At 34.6% G+C, this 21,716-nt stretch overlaps 1 protein-coding gene across 1 annotated transcript in view; it reads left to right on the top strand.

Annotated features, from left to right (window-relative positions):
• The window catches only part of LOC121411805 (exportin-T-like), a 79,811-nt gene that overhangs the window by 47,068 nt on the left and 11,027 nt on the right, over positions 1–21,716 (top strand). Inside the window, exons 18-20 of the mRNA XM_041604672.1 lie at positions 4,698–4,765; positions 7,931–8,095; positions 10,782–10,907. Coding sequence (XP_041460606.1) covers positions 4,698–4,765; positions 7,931–8,095; positions 10,782–10,907 — 359 coding nt within the window. The remainder of the gene's footprint in view (positions 1–4,697; positions 4,766–7,930; positions 8,096–10,781; positions 10,908–21,716) is intronic.

Genomic DNA, 21,716 nt, shown 5'->3' with positions numbered 1-21,716 from the left:
CATCGTCAAGGTAAGAGTATGTAGACTGTGAAAGGCGTTAAGATGCTACTTTCAGTTCCTTCAGTGTTTTGCTATGAACGATTGCCTAGAGGTCAACAAGAGGTCATCAATCATCAAGGTAAGTCTCTTGAGACTGAAAGGCGCTGAGGAAATGCTACTTTCAGTTCCTTTAATGTATTGAAATGAATGATTGGAACCCGTCCATCGTCAAGGTAAGAGTATGTAGACTGTGAAAGGCGTTAAGATGCTACTTTCAGTTCCTTCAGTGTTTTGCTATGAACGATTGCCTATAGGTCATCAAGAGGTCATCAATCATCAAGGTAAGTCTCTTGAGACTGAAAGGCTCTGAGGAAATGCTACTTTCAGTTCCTTTAATGTATTGAAATGAATGATTGGAACCCGTCCATCGTCAAGGTGAGAGTATGTAGACTGTGAAAGGCGTTGAGATGCTACTTTCAGTTCCTTCAGTGTTTTGCTATGAACGATTGCCTAGAGGTCATCAATCATCAAGGTAAGTCTCTTGAGACTGAAAGGCTCCGAGGAAATGCTACTTTCAGTTCCTTCAGTGTATTGCTATGAACATTTGCCTAGAGGTCATCAGTCATCAAGGTAAGTCTATTGAAGACTGTGAAAGGCGCTGAGGAAATGCTACTTTCAGTTCCTTTAATGTATTGAAATGAATAATTGGAAACCGTCCATCATCAAGCTATGTAGTGTATCGCTATGAACAATTGTCTGGAGGTCATAAGTCGTATGTCAGTGGATCCTGTCTATTAAGACTGTGAAAGGTGCTCAAGAGATGATATATTTCCTAGAGGCGATCAGTCATTAAAGTCTTCAAGGTAAGTCTAAGTCACTGGATCCTGTTAAGACTGAAAGGCACTGAGGAGATACTGCTTTCAGTTCCTTCAATGTATCGCAATGAAGTCTATTGAGACTGTGAAAAGAATTTAGGAGATGCTACTTTGAGTTCCTTTAATTGTTTTGAAAGGAATGATTGGGATTCGTCCATCGTCAAGGTAAGAGTATTTAGACTATGAAAGCGCTGAGGAGATGCTATTTTCATTTCCTTCAATGCATTGTAATGAATGACTGTCCAGAGGTCATAAGGTAAGTTTATGTCACTGGATCTTGAAAGGCACTGAGGAGATGCTATATTTCGTAGAGGCTCTCAGTCATTAAGGTTATAAGTCTTCAAGGTAAGTCTTTGTCACTGGATCCTGACTATTAAGACTGTGAAAGGTGCCGAGAGGATGCTGCTTTCAGTGCTTTGAATGTGTCACAACGAATGATTGTCAGGTGGCCAACAGTCATTTAAGTAAGTCTGTTGAGACTATGAAAGGCGCTGAGAGGATGTTGTCTTCAGATCCTTCAATGTATTGCAATGAATGATTGTCTGGAGGCCATCAGTCATTAAGGTAAGTCTATTGAGATGGTGAAAGAGACTAAGGAGATGCTATATTTCCTAGAGGCCATCAGTCATTAAGGTTATAAGTCTTAAAAGTAAGTCTATGTCACTGGATCCTGTCTATTAAGACTGAAAGGCACTGATGGGATGCTGCTCTCAGTTCCTTCAATATGTCACAATATAATGATTGTCTGGAGGCCATAAGTCATTAAGGTAAGTCTATGTCACTGGATCCTGTCTATTAAAACTGTGAAGGTGCTGAGAGGATGCTGTTCTCAGTTCCTTCAATGTGTCACAATGAATGATTGTCTGGATGCCTTCAGTCATTGAGGTAAGTCTTCTTTGTTTGACCATGTCTGTTTGATCTGTGAAAGACGCTGGGATTCTATTTTCAGTTTCTTCTATTTATCACAAAGAAGGATTGTCTAGAGGTCATCAGTCACCAAGGATAGTCTTTAGTGGACATGTCTATTACGACTGAAGGATGTAGAGATGCTACTTTCAGTTCCTTCATTGTGTTGTAATGAATGATTGTCTGGATGTAATCAGTTACCAGGGAACTTTAGTGGACTCTGACTTTTAAGTTACATTTTGTTTTCATATCTCAACTCTTATTGATACACATCAGTGTCCAAAAACAATTCTAATTTTTTGAAAAATTGTACATATTGATTTATATGTCTGCATATAATAGCATTGGTTCTTTTATAACAATTTGCTAACATTCTGAACATAACTTTTTTCGTTGTTGTTATTTTGCCAGAGGTCAAATTGAGTAGCACATCAATGCATTCAAACTGATCTACTGTAATATCCCTCGGGCTCCATAAAATCCTTTGTGCATATTTTATCAAAAGATATTAATCATGCGTAGTTGTAGTTTCTATAACAGATTAATTTTAATGATTAATAATCTAATTGTATACTCATTGAAACTGAAAGATAAAGTGGAAGGGAGATTCAAATCCAACCTTAAGTTTTAGTTGCAATCAAGAGTTCAAGTGAATTGTACAATAATGAGCTTGGTTATCATAAGCAAGGTTAGTTGTTAGTAATGCAGTAATTTAGTTTACAAGGGGGGGTAATAATTTGAGTAATTTTCAGTGCTGGAAAAAGAAATAAGTTCAAACTTTTTCAGGTATTGTTCAGCAATTCACATTTCTCCTAATTCTTGTCGATGGGCTGTTTAAACCCCAAACCTCATATCTCAAATTTTAAAGACTTTGGGAACAGTCCCCGAAGAGCTGTAGTTTGCTGTAGAACGATAGGATCATGGCTATAATGGCATTTTGTCAGAAAACTGTCTCCTAATGTATGAAGAAAACTCTTTCTAGGCAGAAGAAGGTTGTTAATTGTCATATCTCTCTAAAAAAGAACTTTGTAGAAGTCTATTGTGTTGCCAAGAAACATGGGGACTCAGATTAGCAACTGTATTTTATTAAAGACAGAAAGTACTGATAGATAGAATTATACTCGTTTCACATTCAGGTCCATTGTAATAGTGTTAATTTTCTTTAAATAGATTTGCTTTGGAAATAAACAATAGTCAAATGGTGCATGTGAATATGATTGATGTATATTTTTTCCCAGACAAAAACAAAAATAGAATGTCTACCAGGAAGTATTGTCTGTGTGGTGATATATCTATAAAGTATGATATAGAAAATATATGGAATCTGAAGAAAAAAATATATTAGTTACAAAAAATAAACACAAGAACGCATACCAGGAAATGTTCCAAATTTGTGTGATAATGGTTTTGCATTGAATAGAAAATGAAAATGAATACAGTGCAAAAATAGAATTTATAGTTGTCTCGGGGGAAATAGAAAAATAACCGATTTAGCATGAACCAGGAAAACTTTGAAAAGAGGGAAATGTTGCTTGCTTTGTTGTTGATAACTTTAATGATGCAATATGGACGTTAAAGTAATTGAATCTTCCAAGTAGAGCCTTTGTTCGATTCAAATTAGAAGCATTATTCAATTTGTAAAATATTTCCTTACTAATCGATGATTTGTGGGGTGTTGCAGTCAATTGCAGATTTCTGGTGTAAATTTACAACTGATATCAAATGTAATTTAAGCACAATTTTATTACTACTTATTGCTTGAAGGAGACCAGTAAAAAAAATCAAAATTGCCTTTATATCACAGCTTTTTTAAAAATTAAATTGAGTACTTATCCAACTGATGAAAGGAAAGGTCATTTTGCTATGATGTTGAGCTGATTATGAAATAGCTTTTAGGTCCTTGAATAGCTATTTTTATCATTAAGGTCAGCAGTGTTTGGTTTATAATTGTCTCTGCCATTGTCAATATGACCTTGTTGATAATAAAGGTCAGTTTAAATAGTGCGCTCTATATTTGTATAAAATACTGTATGCAATTACACAGCAACCAATTCTACCACAAAATGATATTGATTGTGAAACTGTAGTGTCACATTAGAAACTGAAGGAAACAGAGAGATAAACATAAATGTAGATTTGGTTACATTACACATGATACAAGGGATCATTTTGTGCTATTTGTTTATACCTTCAGTTGTATATTTCTGTCTATCTTTTATATCCTTGGTAACGAATTTATGCATTAGGTCTATATTCATCATGCAATATTTACGATTACTGCATGGGATATAACATCAAGATATTGTTGTTTATTTCATAATACAAGGCCCAGTACTATGGGCCATATGGCCTGGTACTGAATTGCATTTGGAGTGTGGTTTGTGGGTTTGATTAATTTGAGGGGTTTTTTTTAATGTTGTAAATAGAATTCATGATTATTTTGTTTACGGCATATTTGATTGAAAATATTCATGCTGCTTGCAGTTACGAGTTACCACAACAGAACATGTATCCATATTTCCTCCTCAAAAGAAGAGCTTTGTATGGATGAGTGAAAATTGCAGTGATATTACACAAAGAATTTTGAATATTTAAATGTGTACAGTATGTTGTAACTAACTCTTTTACAATAATGATGATATGTCTTAATGGTGATGTTGATGATGGTGACCGTAATGATGATGATAAGAAGGATAATGATTATGGTGATGATAAAAATAAAAACCGGTAATGATACAAAGTATTGATAAAAAAATAAAATAAATAGAAGCAACATTGATAGTATGAATAAGCAATGATGATATTCTTCACAATGATGGCTGTGATGAATGATGATAATCATTGTGATGAAATGATGATAGCAATATTTGCAACAACAGTGTTAGAAATATCAAATTACCGGTATTTGAAGTTATTTTGTCTCTTGTTTCATTTCAGAACAACCATGTTTTGAAGAGGTATTGCTGAGTGTGGTACGTGCTACGATCGAGGAACCTGACCCCTCGGTGAGTATTTGAATTTTCATTCATGACTTGTTGACTGACGCTTTTAAACATTTTTCTCCAGGGAGCGTTTCATGAAAGATTTTGTCGATTGATCTCTTTTATCTGACAGTTGCCATAGTGACCGGGCTTCTCAGCCAATCAAAACCATGAAAAGTTGTCAGATCTGACAAGGTGTCAGACAACAACTCTTGATAAAACGCTTCTCATTCTCTGGTCTTTTGAGAAGATGTTGATGTCAGCTTTTATGTAGAGAAGATTATTGCATGCTGACCCTAGAATTTTATGAAAATGAATCAGAAATAATGATTACCAGTATCTAATTACATCATTGGAGCCAGCCACAGGCTGTCCTTGTGATTTTTTTTCTTTTCTTTTTTGGTTAAAGGCACCATACAAAGTGTTTGAAACATGCAGTGCATGATGTAATATTTGTTTGTTATTAACCTGGATGGATAAGCACCCAAATGGAATGAAATTCCCCATGGGGAAACCTTACAACATTGCATTAAAGCTATATATTCTGTCCCCATACTTCTTTATCTACCTCTTATGTTATATATCGTCTGTTTCTTCGCATATTTTTCTTTGAATAAGAGTGCCGTAAAACCCAATCAACTACAACAATAGTCTATTTAACTTATATATTGTTTACACAAATTCCCAGCTTCTTGGATGTTTTCTTGGAAATTGATAACGAAAGCACGAGGAATAGACTTTCGAAACCTTTGGATTCCATCTTATCCGGACTATGTCTGGATTTTTCCCCTCCAAGTCTGTAACTTGTTTATTTGTTTTTCCTGGGGGGTGTTTCACAAAGATTTAAGTATGACTTAAGTCGCACTTAAATGCCGACGCGTACATGATATGCAACGCGCAATCTTATTGATGGATACGCGGTAGTGCGCGTCCTCATGGCACGATCTGACCAATGCGGTCAAGCCTTTCATACCGTACGCAACTCGGCATTTAAGTGCGACTCTAAGTCATACTTAAATCTTTGTGAAACACCCCCCTGATGAAATTGCATAATATGTTGTATATTTCATGTGATATCAACACAGGGAAAGGAAATGAAGATTAGAATCGCTATCAGTATGGACTCGTCTCACTTTCAGTAATTCTTCCAATTTTGGGTTGTGATTAGATAGTCTATTTGGACTAGTCCACGCCTGGTGCTGATAAAAAACAATGCTTTGATAGAGTTCACTGTCTGACCTTTCAGTATTAATACCTAGTTAATGTCAATATACCTTTGATGTGAACTAGTATTTACTCTGAAAACGGCATTGGTCATCTCTCTCCGTTTTATACAGGATATGAAATATATCCTTATTTTTTGAATGAAGGGATTTATTTTAGAAGTCGATTGTGTATTAACCCTATCTAGGCCGGGGGGGGGCCTCGGAGGCCCCCCCTCAACGAATCGCGCGATAATTTCGCCATGCAAATTTTTTTTACCGCGCCGCTCGCTGACTTTTTACTTTCAAGTCTTGCGCAACTTTTGAGACCAATTTTGCGTCACCCGGGTACGTGGTTCCGAAATTAAGTAAGTGCATGTCGGACCAAAAATTGCTCAAAACGTGATTTCGTGTACAAAGTTAATGCAAATTGTGTTTTCATCCAAAATTCATAAATGTATGATTATTTTTAGTTTTGTTGGTCTAAATATATTCATTTTATGCTTTTATGATCACAGAAGAGTCCCCAACAAATTTCATTGAAAAAACAATGAAAAACAAAAGGTCAAAAAACAAAGAAATACAAAAAAAATAAGAAATTGCAAAAAACAATATAATACATAAGAAAATGATTTGATATGGCAATTTTTTCATCTACACTTGCTAAAAACACCACAAAGAGTTTGTATACCAAAAATTAGTACATTTTGAGCTTTATTCAGGGAGTTAGAGGTAAAAGTATGATTTTGCATACTAATTACGCATAAATTAGCATAATCACCCAATAGCAATTCGCATGAAATAAATTGCTATACAATCTTGTAGATTATGTCCCAGGCAAATCGCGTGCCAATTTTCGGCGCGATCGCGCGGTCGACGGCCGAGATCTTAAGGGGGGGCCTGGGAGGCCCCCCCCCCCCCCGGCTTTATGAACTCCCAAAATACCCCGGCCTAGATAGGGTTAAACAACCAAAAAAAAAAAAAAACCCAACTCACTGTTGGTAATCACTAAACAGATTTAAAAGATTGCCTTGTAACCTCTGTGGTTTCTCCCATGTTGGAAGTTGCAAAAATTTCTCTCTCTTCTGCTATTTTTCTATCGAACTTGAGCAATAACATGATCACATGATGGAATTTCAAAATGTTGAGGCCGTATGGGATTATATGTAATTCCAAGCTATGAAATCAATCGTTTTCAGAGCCGTCTGGCTTGACAAAAAAAATTGTATTTGATAAATGTCCTTGTGTAAAATCATTTGATCTATCACTTTAATAATGGCAGGTTGCCTTGCCTATGACCCTTTAACCCCTTTTCTACTGGAACCGGGTAATCCCTGTACAAAGCTTATGAGAATCACCGTATTCAGTAGTCAATGGGGGCAAATTGACCGTGTGATGCATGTTAGGATGTTAAGATATTATTGGGGCAATACAATTTGTAATTGTAGATATTTTTCTGATAAGATGTGGGGGAAGGGGATTCTCGAGTACTTTGTAGTATTGGAAAGAAGAATTACTCTTTCAGATCTAGGTAGTTTTCAAGATTTTGTGATTACCAAATTGGAATTTATATTTGTAGATTTTTCTTATAAAATGTAGGGAGGGATACTCCAGTATTTTTGTACTATGGAGAAGGAAAATTCTTCATTAAAAAATGTAATTTTCAAGATTTGAATTCATGATTACCAAATATGTGTAATTACAGGAATCATTGCCAGGTAATATATTATTGTCTTTTTGGCTAATTGTCACAAATATTCAGGAATCTTGTACCAAATTGCTCATTGTAGATACAAGATACATTTTTATCTTAATTTTGAGCCCCATTCCTCTCTCTGGTAAAGTAAATAAAAATGTTGATTATAAATTAGTCTATGATCATCACTGACATGTTTATTTTTATCATTATTGATGTTTTCATCTTTCTGCTATTATGTTAATTATGTAATTATTATCATCTTTATGATTGTTATGTAATGTTATCCAGATGATCAAGACTTGCTTCAACATCTTGAAGAGATTGATAGAGTCTTGGGGTGGGAACGGAGGGATGCCTCTCTTCAGAGATTTCATCTACAAGTACGTCGTCCCCGCCTGTTTCTTAGCGCCGCTTCAGAAGACCTTTGACCTCGCCGATGCACAAACCGTCTTGGTAAATGAGATTTTTATTTTCAAGAAGGGAAAGAGAGAGGGAGATTACAAAAACAGAAGAAACAAAGCAAGAGAGAAAGAGAAAGAAAGACGAGTCTTTAATAAACAAAAATAATTTAAAGAAAGTAAAAATAATAGGGGTTAAAACAGAAGGAAAAGAGAAAGATAGTGCAAGAGATCATCACATTTTAATATTGTATTTCTTTTTTCGTTCTATTTTTATTATATTTAATGAATTTAATGAATTTATTATATTTAATGAATTTTTATGTACACTTGCTCTTTAACATTAATTTATTATCTATGTACGTTGTAATTGTTTGCTTTCATCCATGACTTGTGAACGTTTTATTGTAAACATGTTAATTTCAGCCTTCTGGCTTTGTAACTTGTGCTGTTTTATACGAAGTAAACCATGATTGAATTGAATTGAAGAAGGATGAAAGAGAAAGAATAAAGGGAGGAGAGAGAAAGGTGCAATTATCATTTTTTTTAATTCTGGTATTCAGAGGTAGACAGAAATGGACTACCTTTTGCACAAATTAAAATTGTCCTAATAGAAAAAGAAAGGATATTTTAAAGGACAAGTCCACCCCAACAAAAACTTGATTTGAATAAAAAGAGAAAAATTCAACAAGCATAACACTGAAAATTCCATCAAAATCGGATGTAAAATAAGAAAGTTATGGCATTTTAAAGTTTCGCTTATTTTCAACAAAATAGTTATATGAACGAGCCAGTTACATCCAAATGAGAGAGTTGATTACATCACTCACTCACTATTTCTTTTGTATTTTATTATATGAAATATTGTTATTTTCTCATCATTGTCATGTGAAATGAAGTTTCATTCCTCCCTGAACACGTGGAATTCCATTATTTTAACATTTTGTGCTTCAGGCAAGGAGGTCTTAATCGTCAAATTCATAAAAAGTTGAAATATTGTATAATTCAAACAATAAAAAACAAAAGAAATAGTGAGTGAGTGACATCATCGACTCTCTCATTTGGATGTAACTGGCTCGTTCATATAACTATTTTGTTGAAAATAAGCGAAACTTTGAAATGTCATAACTTATTTTACATCCGTTTTTGATGAAATTTTCAGCATTGTGCTTGTCTGATTTTTCTCTATTGATTCAAATCAACATTTTTCTGAGGTGGACTTGACCTTTAATTAAACATTACCCTAGTTGAGATTTTTTATTCGTCCCAGTATAAATACAATCATCCTTGTAAAAATGAAATGACATGAGTCAATGAATAGTAAAATCAAAATTCATAAAGAAGACTTTCTTGTTTGTGAGTTTTAGGCCATGTATATTGGATATTAGGCCTTGAGATTATGTAAACTTTTCCAGGCCTTGCATAGATTACTATTGAACGATTCAAGTGTTCCATGAATGAAAAAAAAGAAATCGCATAATTGAAACTGATCACAAGACCTTGTTATTGTAGATCATACTTCTGCTTACGTGATCAAAAATATCATCAGCATTTATAGTAAAATAATATTAGAAATTAGCTAATAATAAAATTTTGCTTTCTCTTTCCCAATGACAAATCACTTGTCTATATTAGTTGATCTGATGATATTTTTCATAATTTTCTAATTACCCAACAGATAAATGGGTTGTTCAATTATATGAAAATGACTTGTACATTGTGATCCATTAAAGAATAACTATTGATATATACTGTTTATATCATTACGTATGTCTCGTTGGAATTTTCTGTAAACGTAACTATGCAGTAGCTTTTGTTAGAATGTAGGCTTTTTTCAACAGACAATTCATTACTCTATACACATATCAAAGACATTTTAGTTCAAACTATGGTTTCGTTCATGATATTTTTCACCAAATAATGAAAATTAACACTTTTCAAATGAAAACATGATGCTGGAGAACAAAAACATTGAAAAATTGCATCAGGATATTAAATTAAAATTAATGAAGAGAACTTATGTATGTACCTAGACCATCTTTTCTCAGATGGAGAACTAATTCATTTTGAGCATCGTGGTGTAGTGGTTCTGACTCTCGCCTTATGATCAGAGGGTTGGAAGTTAAACCCCCCTGCAGCTTAACATCTATCTATCCACGCTTTGCCGCTCTCTACCCAGGGGTAAATGGGTTCCCAGTAGGATGTAGAAGCCATTGCAGTGTTCTGAAGTTGGATTTAACTGAGACCATGGTCTTAAGTCTGTGCTAAAATTATGGGAAGCAAATCGGTCCAAAATTTTGTTTACAACAGTGAATGCTTCTCATGTTTACTGCGCTCTTTACTAATTCTTTAATGGTGAAGACAACTGTCATACTTATCCTTCCCAGGCGGTTAATGATGTTTTGGGAGTCAAATGAGCTGATACATTGAACCTCTACTGTTATAGATTTATGTAACAACTGGCTATCCATATTTAAACCACAATTTCAAATCAGAGTTTAAATTAAACCCAACTTCAGAACACAGGCCAGGAGCTCTTGCTGGAATGCTTCCAAGGGAGCGGATAAAGTGCATACACAGGGTGTAGGCCTGCAAGAATCTGATGACCGGGTTAACAATATATCTGTAAACCTATTAGAGATGTTATTGTTGTTCCAATGTATTATTAAGTGCTATATTGAAGAAATTAATGTATTTGTTGTTGTTGTTATTATTAAATATTTCCTTCTCTCTTTCTCTAGGCCTTAGGTGAAGCCTCAACAGTACTTAAGAGTATCTACACCAAGGATGGATTGAACCTGATACAGTTTCTCCAAACGGAATGTTTTTTGTCTCTGCCAGTCCATGTGGACACAGACTCCGCCCAGGTGAGTTCACACAGTCCTATTATTTTGTCTTTTTGTCTTTCTGTTCTGTTTGGATTATTTGTTGAGTGTAAATGACCATCTGCTGTATACTGGCAAATCATTAATAGGAGGACTGATTCCAACATTATAGCCATGGTGTCAGGATGGTAGATGCCTCCTTTTCTATACATAAAGAATATACTTTTAATCTAATCAAGCATGGAGATATTAAAAATATTTGCTGCAAAATGATGGGGTGGGTGTAGTATTAATTGATTGACTTTTTGATATGGATGATTGTAATAGAGTATGAAGATGTGTCCGTATCTGAAAACTTTGTCATGCAGCTGTATGTTTGTATGATTATGTGTTTTGGGATTACGGAATGGTTACCTGCATTGCTTTAGAAGTTGTGTTAAAGCTCAGGGACTGGCCCTGAGGCCCATAACACAAAGCTTAGCAATGATCGTAGAACTTTTTTCTACGATTGATTCCATTGACTACAACATTACAATCGTGAAAATCAAGCCCAGATTGATTGGTAAACGTTGTGTTACAGAACCCTAGTAATGGCCATGATGATAATGATGATGGCCATAATGGTGGTGGTTGTGATTTTGGTGTTGGTGATGACGATGGTGATGATGATCATCATTATGATGGTCGTTAGGCGGGGTTGGTTATGATGACAATGTTATAATAATGGCATTGGTTATTCTGATGAAGGTAATGTCAATCACCATAGGATTTTTTTTATAATTAAGTGTTTTATTTATTTCATGATCAGAATAATACCAAGCAAACTCATCATCGGCATTATAATAATAATAATTGGCATTTATATAGCGCATTATCAATCCACGACTGCTCAAAGTGCTTCACAATTATTTTTACCCGGTCACTTGATTCATAGCATTTCAAGCAGCCTGTTAGGCGCACACTTGCTAAACGAACCACAATAACGGTTGTTTCCTACCGGTACCCAATTAGCACCTGGGGGAGAGTGGCAAAGTGTGGATTGACGCCTTGCCAAAGGACGCTAGGCCATGGTGGGATTCGAACACACGACCCTCTGATTACAAGGCGAGAGTCAGAATCACTATACCACGGTGTACACCATTATGATAATGATGATGCTAGACGATAGTTCCTAAGTGCACTGCTTTAGTTTCCTTTGCTCTGTTAAAAAGACATCTATCTACCTATTAAATGCTGATGGCATATCAGCGCTCTTTTCAGAATGTTGAATCTCCTTCTTATTTTTTTCTATGAATTGATGTCTTTATAAGTCTCATTATATTTCAATGAAAGCCCTGTCCTTTTATATATACTTGTGTTAAGTACTGTTTATCTTCAGAGTCTGATACATATATAGTAATAGTATGAAACCCTAATTACATTCTTTTGAAATATAACTAACAGAAAAATCCCCTGTGTTATGCTTTCAGTTTCAGGAAATTTTGCTCACAACTTTGTATTTGTTCTGGAGTAATCTTTCTCACCAAAGAGGTTTTGAATTATATTTCCTCTTAACTATAAGATTTGTTTTCCTTATATTACTCAATGTATCACCTCCAGTTAATTGATGTCTTTCAGCACAGTAATTTAAAATAGGAATCCAATTTCTTCCAGGCTGAAGGCTTGTATTTTGAGGAATCGCGACAGGTGCATGCATTCAAATCTGATAATGGCTGAGTTTTTATTAATAACTTTTTTTTCTTCATTATTTGGAAACAGATTAAAGTGGTATGAATATTCAAACATCCAGTGTTTCAGGAAGTTCCTTCTTGAAGAAAACTAAAGTTTTATTTTATGATGGCATTTTTTTTATTACAGTATGGTTGCAATCTAAATAGGATAGCTGGAATTGTCTTTGGATGAGGAAATAACCCACATACATTTAACTTTTTTGTGGTCGAAATTCTTCACAGCAGGTGGATTGTATTCAAATCCTGGCACCTCATGTGAATGTTGGCAATAATAATGCTATTTAATGGAAATAATACGTATTTTTCAAGGTTTTTAAGACAAACTTCTTCTTCCTTATTAGAGATGGATTGAGTCATAGAAGGAAGTGATTTTCTTTTAAGAACCCTTAATTGGAATAATTATCATGAGGCCAAGGTAGAATTTTATGTTTCAAAATTTTGAAGTGTTTGCAGATGTATATTCTCGGAACAACTGTTAAACTTCGTGCCATGTTATAAATAGTATTTATTTGGCCCAAGAATATATTACAGGGGAGGAAATTTAAAAAAATTAGGGATTATTTGTTTCCAACTTGGGGGTGATATTGCCGAATGTTAGGGGCTATTTTTTTTTCATTTTAAGGGCTACTTTTTTGTGCAACCAGTTTTTATGCAGTAAATGCAAATATCAATATGCCGCATACATGTAGACTTTATTTTTTTTTTTTTAGATATTCTTCAATATTGTTTGTGGCAGATCTTGGGGTGACTCTAGAAAATGTGGTCATCCCAAAGCATTCCATTTTCAAGGGGAAACTTTAGGGTGATTTAGGTCATCAGTAGGGCGATTCATCCATAGCCCTTATGTATTTTCAACACTTTTATAGTATGATTAATTGATATTGTGTATTTACTAATTTTTATGATAAGAGAATGTTTATAAGAGTAATATAAGACACCCACACCAGGCACACCCACACATTTTTAAAGTTAGCTCATATACTAGTCTGTAAAATAAAATTGATATTTATTTATTGGATTTGGGAATTCCCACTTTAATAACAGACTTTAGTTTGTGTGTTTAAGGGCCACCCTGTTAATAACAAGTGCACTTTATATACCCAACTTGTGAATGTGTCAAGGTAAACTCACATATTGGTTCTTTGGGAGTGACAAATTTAAAACATTCGGGTTTTAAAAATCAGTTTAATCATAAAATTGATTAAATGATGATTCAAGATGAATTACATGCTTATCTCTTTCAACCTACGCCCTTTGGTAATACTCATTGTAAAGAATTTGCAAAAGAGATGCACATGAAGTACTGATAGATAAATACATTGCAGTAGTGTTTAAAAATGGCAATAGAATAAAGATATTAGAGTGACAAAACAGGATGCATATTAAAGCTTTTGAAATGCCCTTAGGTGGAGGTTTGGAAATACTTAAACAATTATTCTAACAAAAAAAAACCCAAGTGCTATAATTGATATTCGTTTGTATACGTCGCCAGGAAATGACATTCTTTTTCTCCTTATTATTGTATAAATATTTTTAAAAGATTAACAATATGAAATGTCAATATGAAATGTATGGTATTTGAGGTTAGTCTGTATTTATTGATTATATCCGGTTTTAAGAAAGCTCTGGAATTAAAGAGAAAATTCTTAGCTTTTATTGTTGGCTTAAAGTAGAGTTACTGGTACAATAAATTTGTTTTCATTTATTTTCAATGACATGGGTCTGGTAATGCAGTGTTTGCAATCGATCACAAATTTGAAGGGAAAAATTTTGCACGAAAAAACATGCAACAATGCACTTGATTGGCCATGGCAAGTTTATTTGATCGCTACTTCCATACTGAAAGGAAAAGTCCACCCCAATTAAAACTTGTTTCCAACAAGTATAACATTGAAAAATTCATGGAAAACGGATGTGAAATAAGAAAGTTATGTCATTTCAAAGTTTCGCTTTATTTCACAAAACAGTTATGCACTTCCTGATCAGTATGCAAATGAGGAGACTTTTGTATTTTATTATATCAAATATGATTCTAATTTTCTCCTCATTGTCAAGTGATACAACAATTAATTCCTCCTTAAACATGTGGAATTAGCATTGTTTAATACTATTTGGTTCAATCGGGTTGATCCTTATTGTCAAATCTGCAAAAAAATGAAATATTGTATAATTCAAACAATAAAAAACAAAAGAAATGGTAATGAAGTCACATCATCGTCTGTCTCATTTGCATGTCATTGAGTTGGGCATTTCACTGTTTTATGAAAAATAAGCGAAACCTTAAAATGTTGTAACTTTCTTATTTGACATCCGGTTTTTGTCGAAATTTTCAGTGTTATGCTAGTTTGATTTTTCTCTTTTTATTTAAATCAACATTTTGCTGGGGTGGACTTGACCTTAAAGGGACTACGATTTGGTAAGACAAACCTCTGCAATTGACTGTAGGTCTGAATTTTTAGAAGTTACGATGAGGTAACACAAATTTTCAACTCTGTCCTATGTCATGCCAGCTTACCTTCCATTCTATTATTCATTCTGTACAAACTTTTCAATCTTTGATTTTGCTGTGTTTGTTTTTCTTCATTAAAAGTTTATTTATTATTGCAATGATGAAATTGAGGCTTCACCCAAGGGATGTACATATGGGGGGGGGGCTGGGGGACGGCAAGAGAACAGGAAAAAGAGGATGAAATGTATTGATTTCTGAATATTATGTCAAAATCTATCACAAAATTTGATTTTTGTTATAATAAAAATATTAATTTTTGCTTGCTTGCTTTGCTTGCTCCCAAATGAAAAAAAAAATTGGCTAGTAATATCTTGCTCTCAAAATTTTTGGCTCATTATGCCACTGCCTTCACCTATGTGGAAATTTGTTAAAATTATACCCTTTTCATAAACCTATCCTCCAATTAGCCGCCTAAGAGTAATGCGGTAATTCAATAAAAATTGCGTTCACAAACTCAGAAAATAAGCCGCATTATTTTTACGAGTGCCCATCCTGGAAAAGGCGGATAATCGTCATGACAACTGGACACGCCCCCTCCGATGCGGTTGTGTTGGAAAAGGGTGACCTTGTGACCGCACGATGGCAATTATCCGCATTATTTGGAAATGCGTTCATAAACTCAAAATCTTGTCCCGATGCTGCTATTATGCGGATAATAGCAGCATCAGAGTAATGCGGATAACTCTTGTTCTCTCCAATTTTATGACCAAATTATGCTGCTATTAGCCACATAATTGGGTTTATAAAAGGGGTATTAATAATCACTATTCATCATAACCACTTCATTTCTTATCAATTTTTTCTCACTAGTTTACCAATATCTCTGCTATGCTTTATTAACCAAGAAATAAATAAATAATTGTGGTTTCTGTATGGATGTATTAAAGTGATTGGTTAACATTGGTTTGACTTTTAAAAAATCTGAGCTAGAAGGTCACACTTGTCTCCTGTGTCTGTGATATGTTCCAAAAATGAAGCCCAGAAAAAATTGCGTTCGAAAATGATTATTTAGTGCTTCAAAAATTGAAATATAAAGTGACCGGAAACACCATCTTTATTTCATCCCTTACACTTATGTGTACTATTTAGGTGTCTATAAGACGCCTATTTACAAAATCGGGGTTTGCCCCTTAGTTTTAGCTTTTCATTCTCAATAATGGTTGTTTTCAGGGTTTATTAGTTATAATACATGCACTTGTACACATGTTTCATCTTGGTTTGAGAATTTTTTAAATCGGCTGCTCACAAAGTTAAATAATACCTTTAAGTGACTGCTTTCCTGTCCAGAGTATAAATATGCATAGAAATTCCAAAGGATGTCAAATGGAAACTGAAAATACTTGATACACATCTAGGTTAACAGTGATTGCAACGTCTACCGGCATTAAGGTCTTTTTTTCTGAAAGATATGGTGAGATTTATCTACTTTGTGGTATGTGAAATATGTTAGCATATAGTTAAAGAAATATTCTCTATAAGTAGGAGTGGGCTATAAATGGGCGATTTTTGGTTTTGCTCTGGCAACAGTTTTTGTATTCCTTTTACCTTTAATATCTCAACATGAAAGGACAGTATTTTTTGTCTCGGGTCTGAGAAAAAAAAAGTGAGGCGGGTGAAAATCCAAAATGGCTACTAAAACCCCCAAAATCACAGTTTGGGCCGCAACTTCTTTCTTTGGTGGTCTTTTTCTCTGGTTTTGGTGTCTGTTCTTATGTTTTTGGGGGCAAGCAATTTGTTTTTCCTAAAATTGGTACTTTTAAACCATTATTTGTAGAGATAAAAGGTGATTTTGCTTAAATTTACCAATTTTTAGACCCTTTTCCAACCAAAAATTAGGTTTCATCGTCTCGTGGTTCTTGGATATTACACAATACCAGTTGACAAGTAGTAAGCAGCTTCATATATCTATATAACTTTTAAGGATTTGTGATTTATCCTGTGATGGACTGATACCATTTTCATACTGAAGGCAAAGAGGAATTTACTCCGGAGTAACTCCAGATTGAGTTGATACGCTTGTACTGCAGCTGCAGACCGACATTACACCCCTTTTCAGGTGTATCCGCAGTCGTTTCCATGGTTCCCAAGCGAGTTAGAGCCATATGTGTGGTGCACAAGATCCCCTTCAAAGAGCAATGAATAAAGTTACGCAAAAGATAGGCAATACCGTCTATCTTCTTCTCGAAGTCGTTTGAGTACTCTGGATCGAAATAATCCTAGAATTCTCATACTGCTCTCCAAAGTGGAGTAACTCCTTCTGGACTCCGAAATAACTCCACTTTGGCTGTCAGCATGAAAACGGTATAATACTTTCTTAAAGGAGTGGTCCAGGCTGAAAGTATTTAAGCATGATAAATAGAGTAGAATTCACTGAGCAAAATGCCGAAAATTTTGTCGAAATCGTACAATAAATAGCAAAGTTATTGAATTTTAAAGTCCAGTAATATCTTGTAAAAACATTTGTCATGAATATTCTTTAGGTGGGCTGATGATGTCACGTCTCCATTTGTTCTTTTGTATTTTATTCTATCAAGTTAGGTTTATTCAAATTTTTTCCTCCAAGAACTAGAAAACTTGGATTGACAACTGATTTAGTGCATTAGATATCTATTGCTGCAACTTATTTCATTATAAGGGAGACATATTATTCACACAAGTATGAAATAATAAAAAAATATGATTTTATGTAATAACATAAGAAAACGGAAAGTGGAGATGTGACATCATCAGCTCGCCTAATGAATATTCATGACGACTGTTTTCACAAAATATTGCTAAACTTAAAACTTCAATAACTTTGTTATTTGTTATCCGATTTTGATGAAATTTTCGGTGTTTTGCTCAGTGAATTCTACTCTGTGTATTAAGATATAAATATTTTCAGCCTGGACCACCCCTTTAAGCATACTGAAATATGTTTGCAGAAATAGTGCCTTTATGCACTTTAAAGTAGAAAGAATCAAGGGACATTAATGAAGACTTGATGCTTTTTAAGATCTTCATGTACTTACAATCAGTTTTATTCTAGAAAGATCATATCTCAACTTACAATGATGGAACCAAACTATAAATCTGAATCTGCACATGTGCGTAAAGTCATGGAATTTACGCACATAAGCAGATGTGCGTAAACGGTAATTAATACTGGCACCCGTATGAAATAGCCCTCTTTGAACTGAATGAGTATTGCAGAGATGCCAACCCTCCCGATTTCATCGGGAGGCTCCCGAAAATTCATCCCAACTCCCGCCCTTACGATTACCATCCTTATCCTCCCGAAATTACGATTTTTTTTAATTGATCAAATTGGATTGGAAGGACATGTATCGTCTGCTAACTTTAGCATGTAGTAACTCCATTACGTTCGCTGCTACTAAATTCTGTGTGTTAAAGGTAGACAAATAAGGAGCAGCGAAAAGCTGGTGCATGTGATATGCCCAACGGGAATCCACTGTGCACCAGGCCGGTAGGCCCGGCTAGCTTCGCGAGGCGTGTGCGCTCGCGGCCACTGGATTTGTCGAGTCGTGCGGTGGAATATCGGTGTGTGATTTTGGCGTATTGATGGTATATTGACACGAAATGGCGGAAAATCAACAAAAGAAGACCAAGAAATGGTCTCAGAAGTATAAGACTGAATACAGTCTCCAGTACCTGTGTATTCGGAAGTCGGAAAGAGGAATTTACCATGCATTTTGCGCAACTTGCAGCGTGGACATTTCAGTTGAGTACGGAGGTCGTGATGATATTCGGAAGCACCGTTCGGGAGCCGGAGCAAACGGCATAGGCCTACGGACATTTAGAAGACAAGATCTTCGAGCTCCACTAGTACCCTGTTGACTTTATTTCACCAAGCAAGGGACCAGCGCTGAGCTTTTCTTTACTGGATTTATAGTGGAACATAACCTACCTATAGCCGATAGTGATAATTCCTCCTTATTAATTATTATTGTTGAACAGGTACTTCTTTTGTCCTTTCATGCCTTTCATTTTTTTTACATGTAAGAATGCATATTTGATATTTTTTATGTTAAAAAAGTGGGAACAATTTTATTTGAAAACATGTGAAATGCCCCAAAATAAGGGTCAGATTGCACCAGAGAGCATCTAGAAACCCAGAGCTTCCAGGGCCCTAAGGCGGGCCCTGGACCCCGGCCGCAAGGGTCGAGCGCTCCGCGCTCGAGATGTGCGCTACGCCCACATAATTTGGTGGCAGTTGCAAATCCTCCCTAATTCTGATTTCCAAAAGTTGGCATCTCTGGTATTGTTTCGTTTTTATGAATGAAATCGGAATCAATACTTTGTGGTTTTTCTTTGTAAGCAATATTTCCGTTTTCAAGTGAAAATGAGAGTTAAAGGTGTAGTGTAAAGTTACTCTTTCCTTTTTATGATTTGTACCAAAAATTTAATAGAATCGATGTAAACAATCATCTGGAAAAATAGAGAAAGTAAAAAAAAAAGAACAGGATAATAAAAATATAAAAAAGACATGAGCAACTCTACAAGAAAAATATTTACTCTTTCTGTTATATATATTTCCTAAAACTTTTACAGCAGGTGATTTAAGATACAAACATCTTAGTTTTCCTACACTCCTGCCCCCATCCCCCAAACAGGCCTGAGAAGTAGTGCATATTATTCATTGAATGTTTGGTCTAAAGCCATTTCTTGGCAAGGAATAGGCTGGAAATTTCAGAATAATGTTAAATGTTGCAAAAAAAACCTTTCACTATATTGGGGGTGGGTAATTGTCTCTATTAAAAAAAGGGCGTTTAATGTCTTCAAATGTAGAATTGATAAAGTACCAAATGATGGAATAAGCATGGACCTAGGTCCATGGAATAAGTATCCAAAAATATGTAGGGCTTGATAGTCACTATTAGGATTCACATTATTGAACAAAGACATACACATTAGTGATATTATTTAAATGAGAGCTTTGATCACATCACAAAGTCATTATTTTTATTTATATTTATATTTTTTATTTATAATTTGTATTTTTGCACGTTTAAAAAAAGAGCACATTGTTTAAAGGACAAGTCCACCCCAACAAAAACTTGATTTGAATAAAAAGAGAAAATTCAACAAGCATAACACTGAGAATTTCATCAAAATCGGATTTAAAATAAGAAAGTTATGGCATTTTAAAGTTTCGCTTATTTTCAAGAAAATAGTTATATGAACGAGCCAGTTACATCCAAATGAGAGAGTTGATGACATCATTCACTCACTATTTCTTTTGTAATTTATTATATGAAATATGAAATATTTTCATTTTCTCGTCATTGTCATGTGGAATGAAGTTTTATTCCTCCCTGAACACATTTTGTACTTCAGGCAAGGAGGTCCTAATTGTCAAATTCGTAAAAATTGAAATATTGTATAATTCAAACAATAAAAAACAAAAGAAATAATGAGTGACATCATCGACACTCTCATTTGGATGTAACTTTTTTGTTGAAAATAAGCGAAACTTTGAAATGTCATAACTTTATTATTTTACATCCAATTTTGATGAAATTTTCAGCATTGTGCTTGTCTGATTTTTCTCTATTGATTCAAATCAACATTTTTCTGAGGTGGACTTGGCCTTTAAGCCTGTCACTCTAACAAGTTGTTTAACCTTTTTTTTGTAATTGTTTAAACTTTTTAAACAACTTGTTTAAAAAGTTTGACCACTTGTTTAAAAAGTTTAACTCTTCATGCGTTCACCTGTAAACCCCCTGTGTGTTGCATTATTTTAGGGTCTCATTCACATTCGTGCCACGAGTCACAGACTCCTAACAATAAACCTGGCCATGGTATTGTTTGTGAGGAGGGTTTTATTGATTTTATCCTCTCCTTTTTCAATGAACTTCCTGGCTGTGATCAGGATGTATTGATTTTTGGGGAAAACTCAACGATTATGTAATTTGTAAACTGCGATAATCCGTCGAACGCTAAACTAATGTCGCACTCGCTCCGGGACGTGCAATTGTTCGAAAAACAATGGGACAGGGGACGTCTATGGGAAATGTGTGGTTGTGCAAAAATGCGAACGAAACACGCCTACGGATGTGCAATAATGCGAACGTAACGCATGAAGAGTTAAACAATCATTATTAGAGTGATGGGCTTAAACACATGCTTAAAATTGTAAACATTGTTTTACAGTGTTTAATATTAAATACAAATGTTTCAATTGTGTAGATTTGGTAACAATAGAACTATTGACAGACTCATAGTAAGTTCCGATAATGTCAATTTCACAAGGAACGGCCAAGAAACCATGTATTTTTTTTTAGATTGAAATGCAAAATAAAAGATGATGGTCTGGCATCAATGACTTGCACATGTGCAGACTACCTGTGCTGTGCGTAAGATTCATTGTGAAATAAAGTTAACTGCATTATATTAAAGTCAATTTTCTATGAGTTTGAAAAACTTTGAATATCTGCCTTTAATATTCAAATCATTTTTTTCAATCCAGATTATGCATAACAATTGTGCATTCTTCTAACTCTTTGAAGTTGCATGGATTTTTTTGGATTCAAATTTATTTGACTTTGGTAATACCTTAAAAAATTCAAATCATAAAACATGTCTGAAAGAGGCACTGTGTATAGATGAGCT

The sequence above is a fragment of the Lytechinus variegatus genome, chromosome 3, assembly GCF_018143015.1.
Source record: "Lytechinus variegatus isolate NC3 chromosome 3, Lvar_3.0, whole genome shotgun sequence".
In the NCBI taxonomy this organism is placed as follows: domain Eukaryota; kingdom Metazoa; phylum Echinodermata; class Echinoidea; order Temnopleuroida; family Toxopneustidae; genus Lytechinus; species Lytechinus variegatus.
Note: the sequence above shows the minus strand (reverse complement) of the source record. Positions and strands in the feature narration are given on the sequence as shown.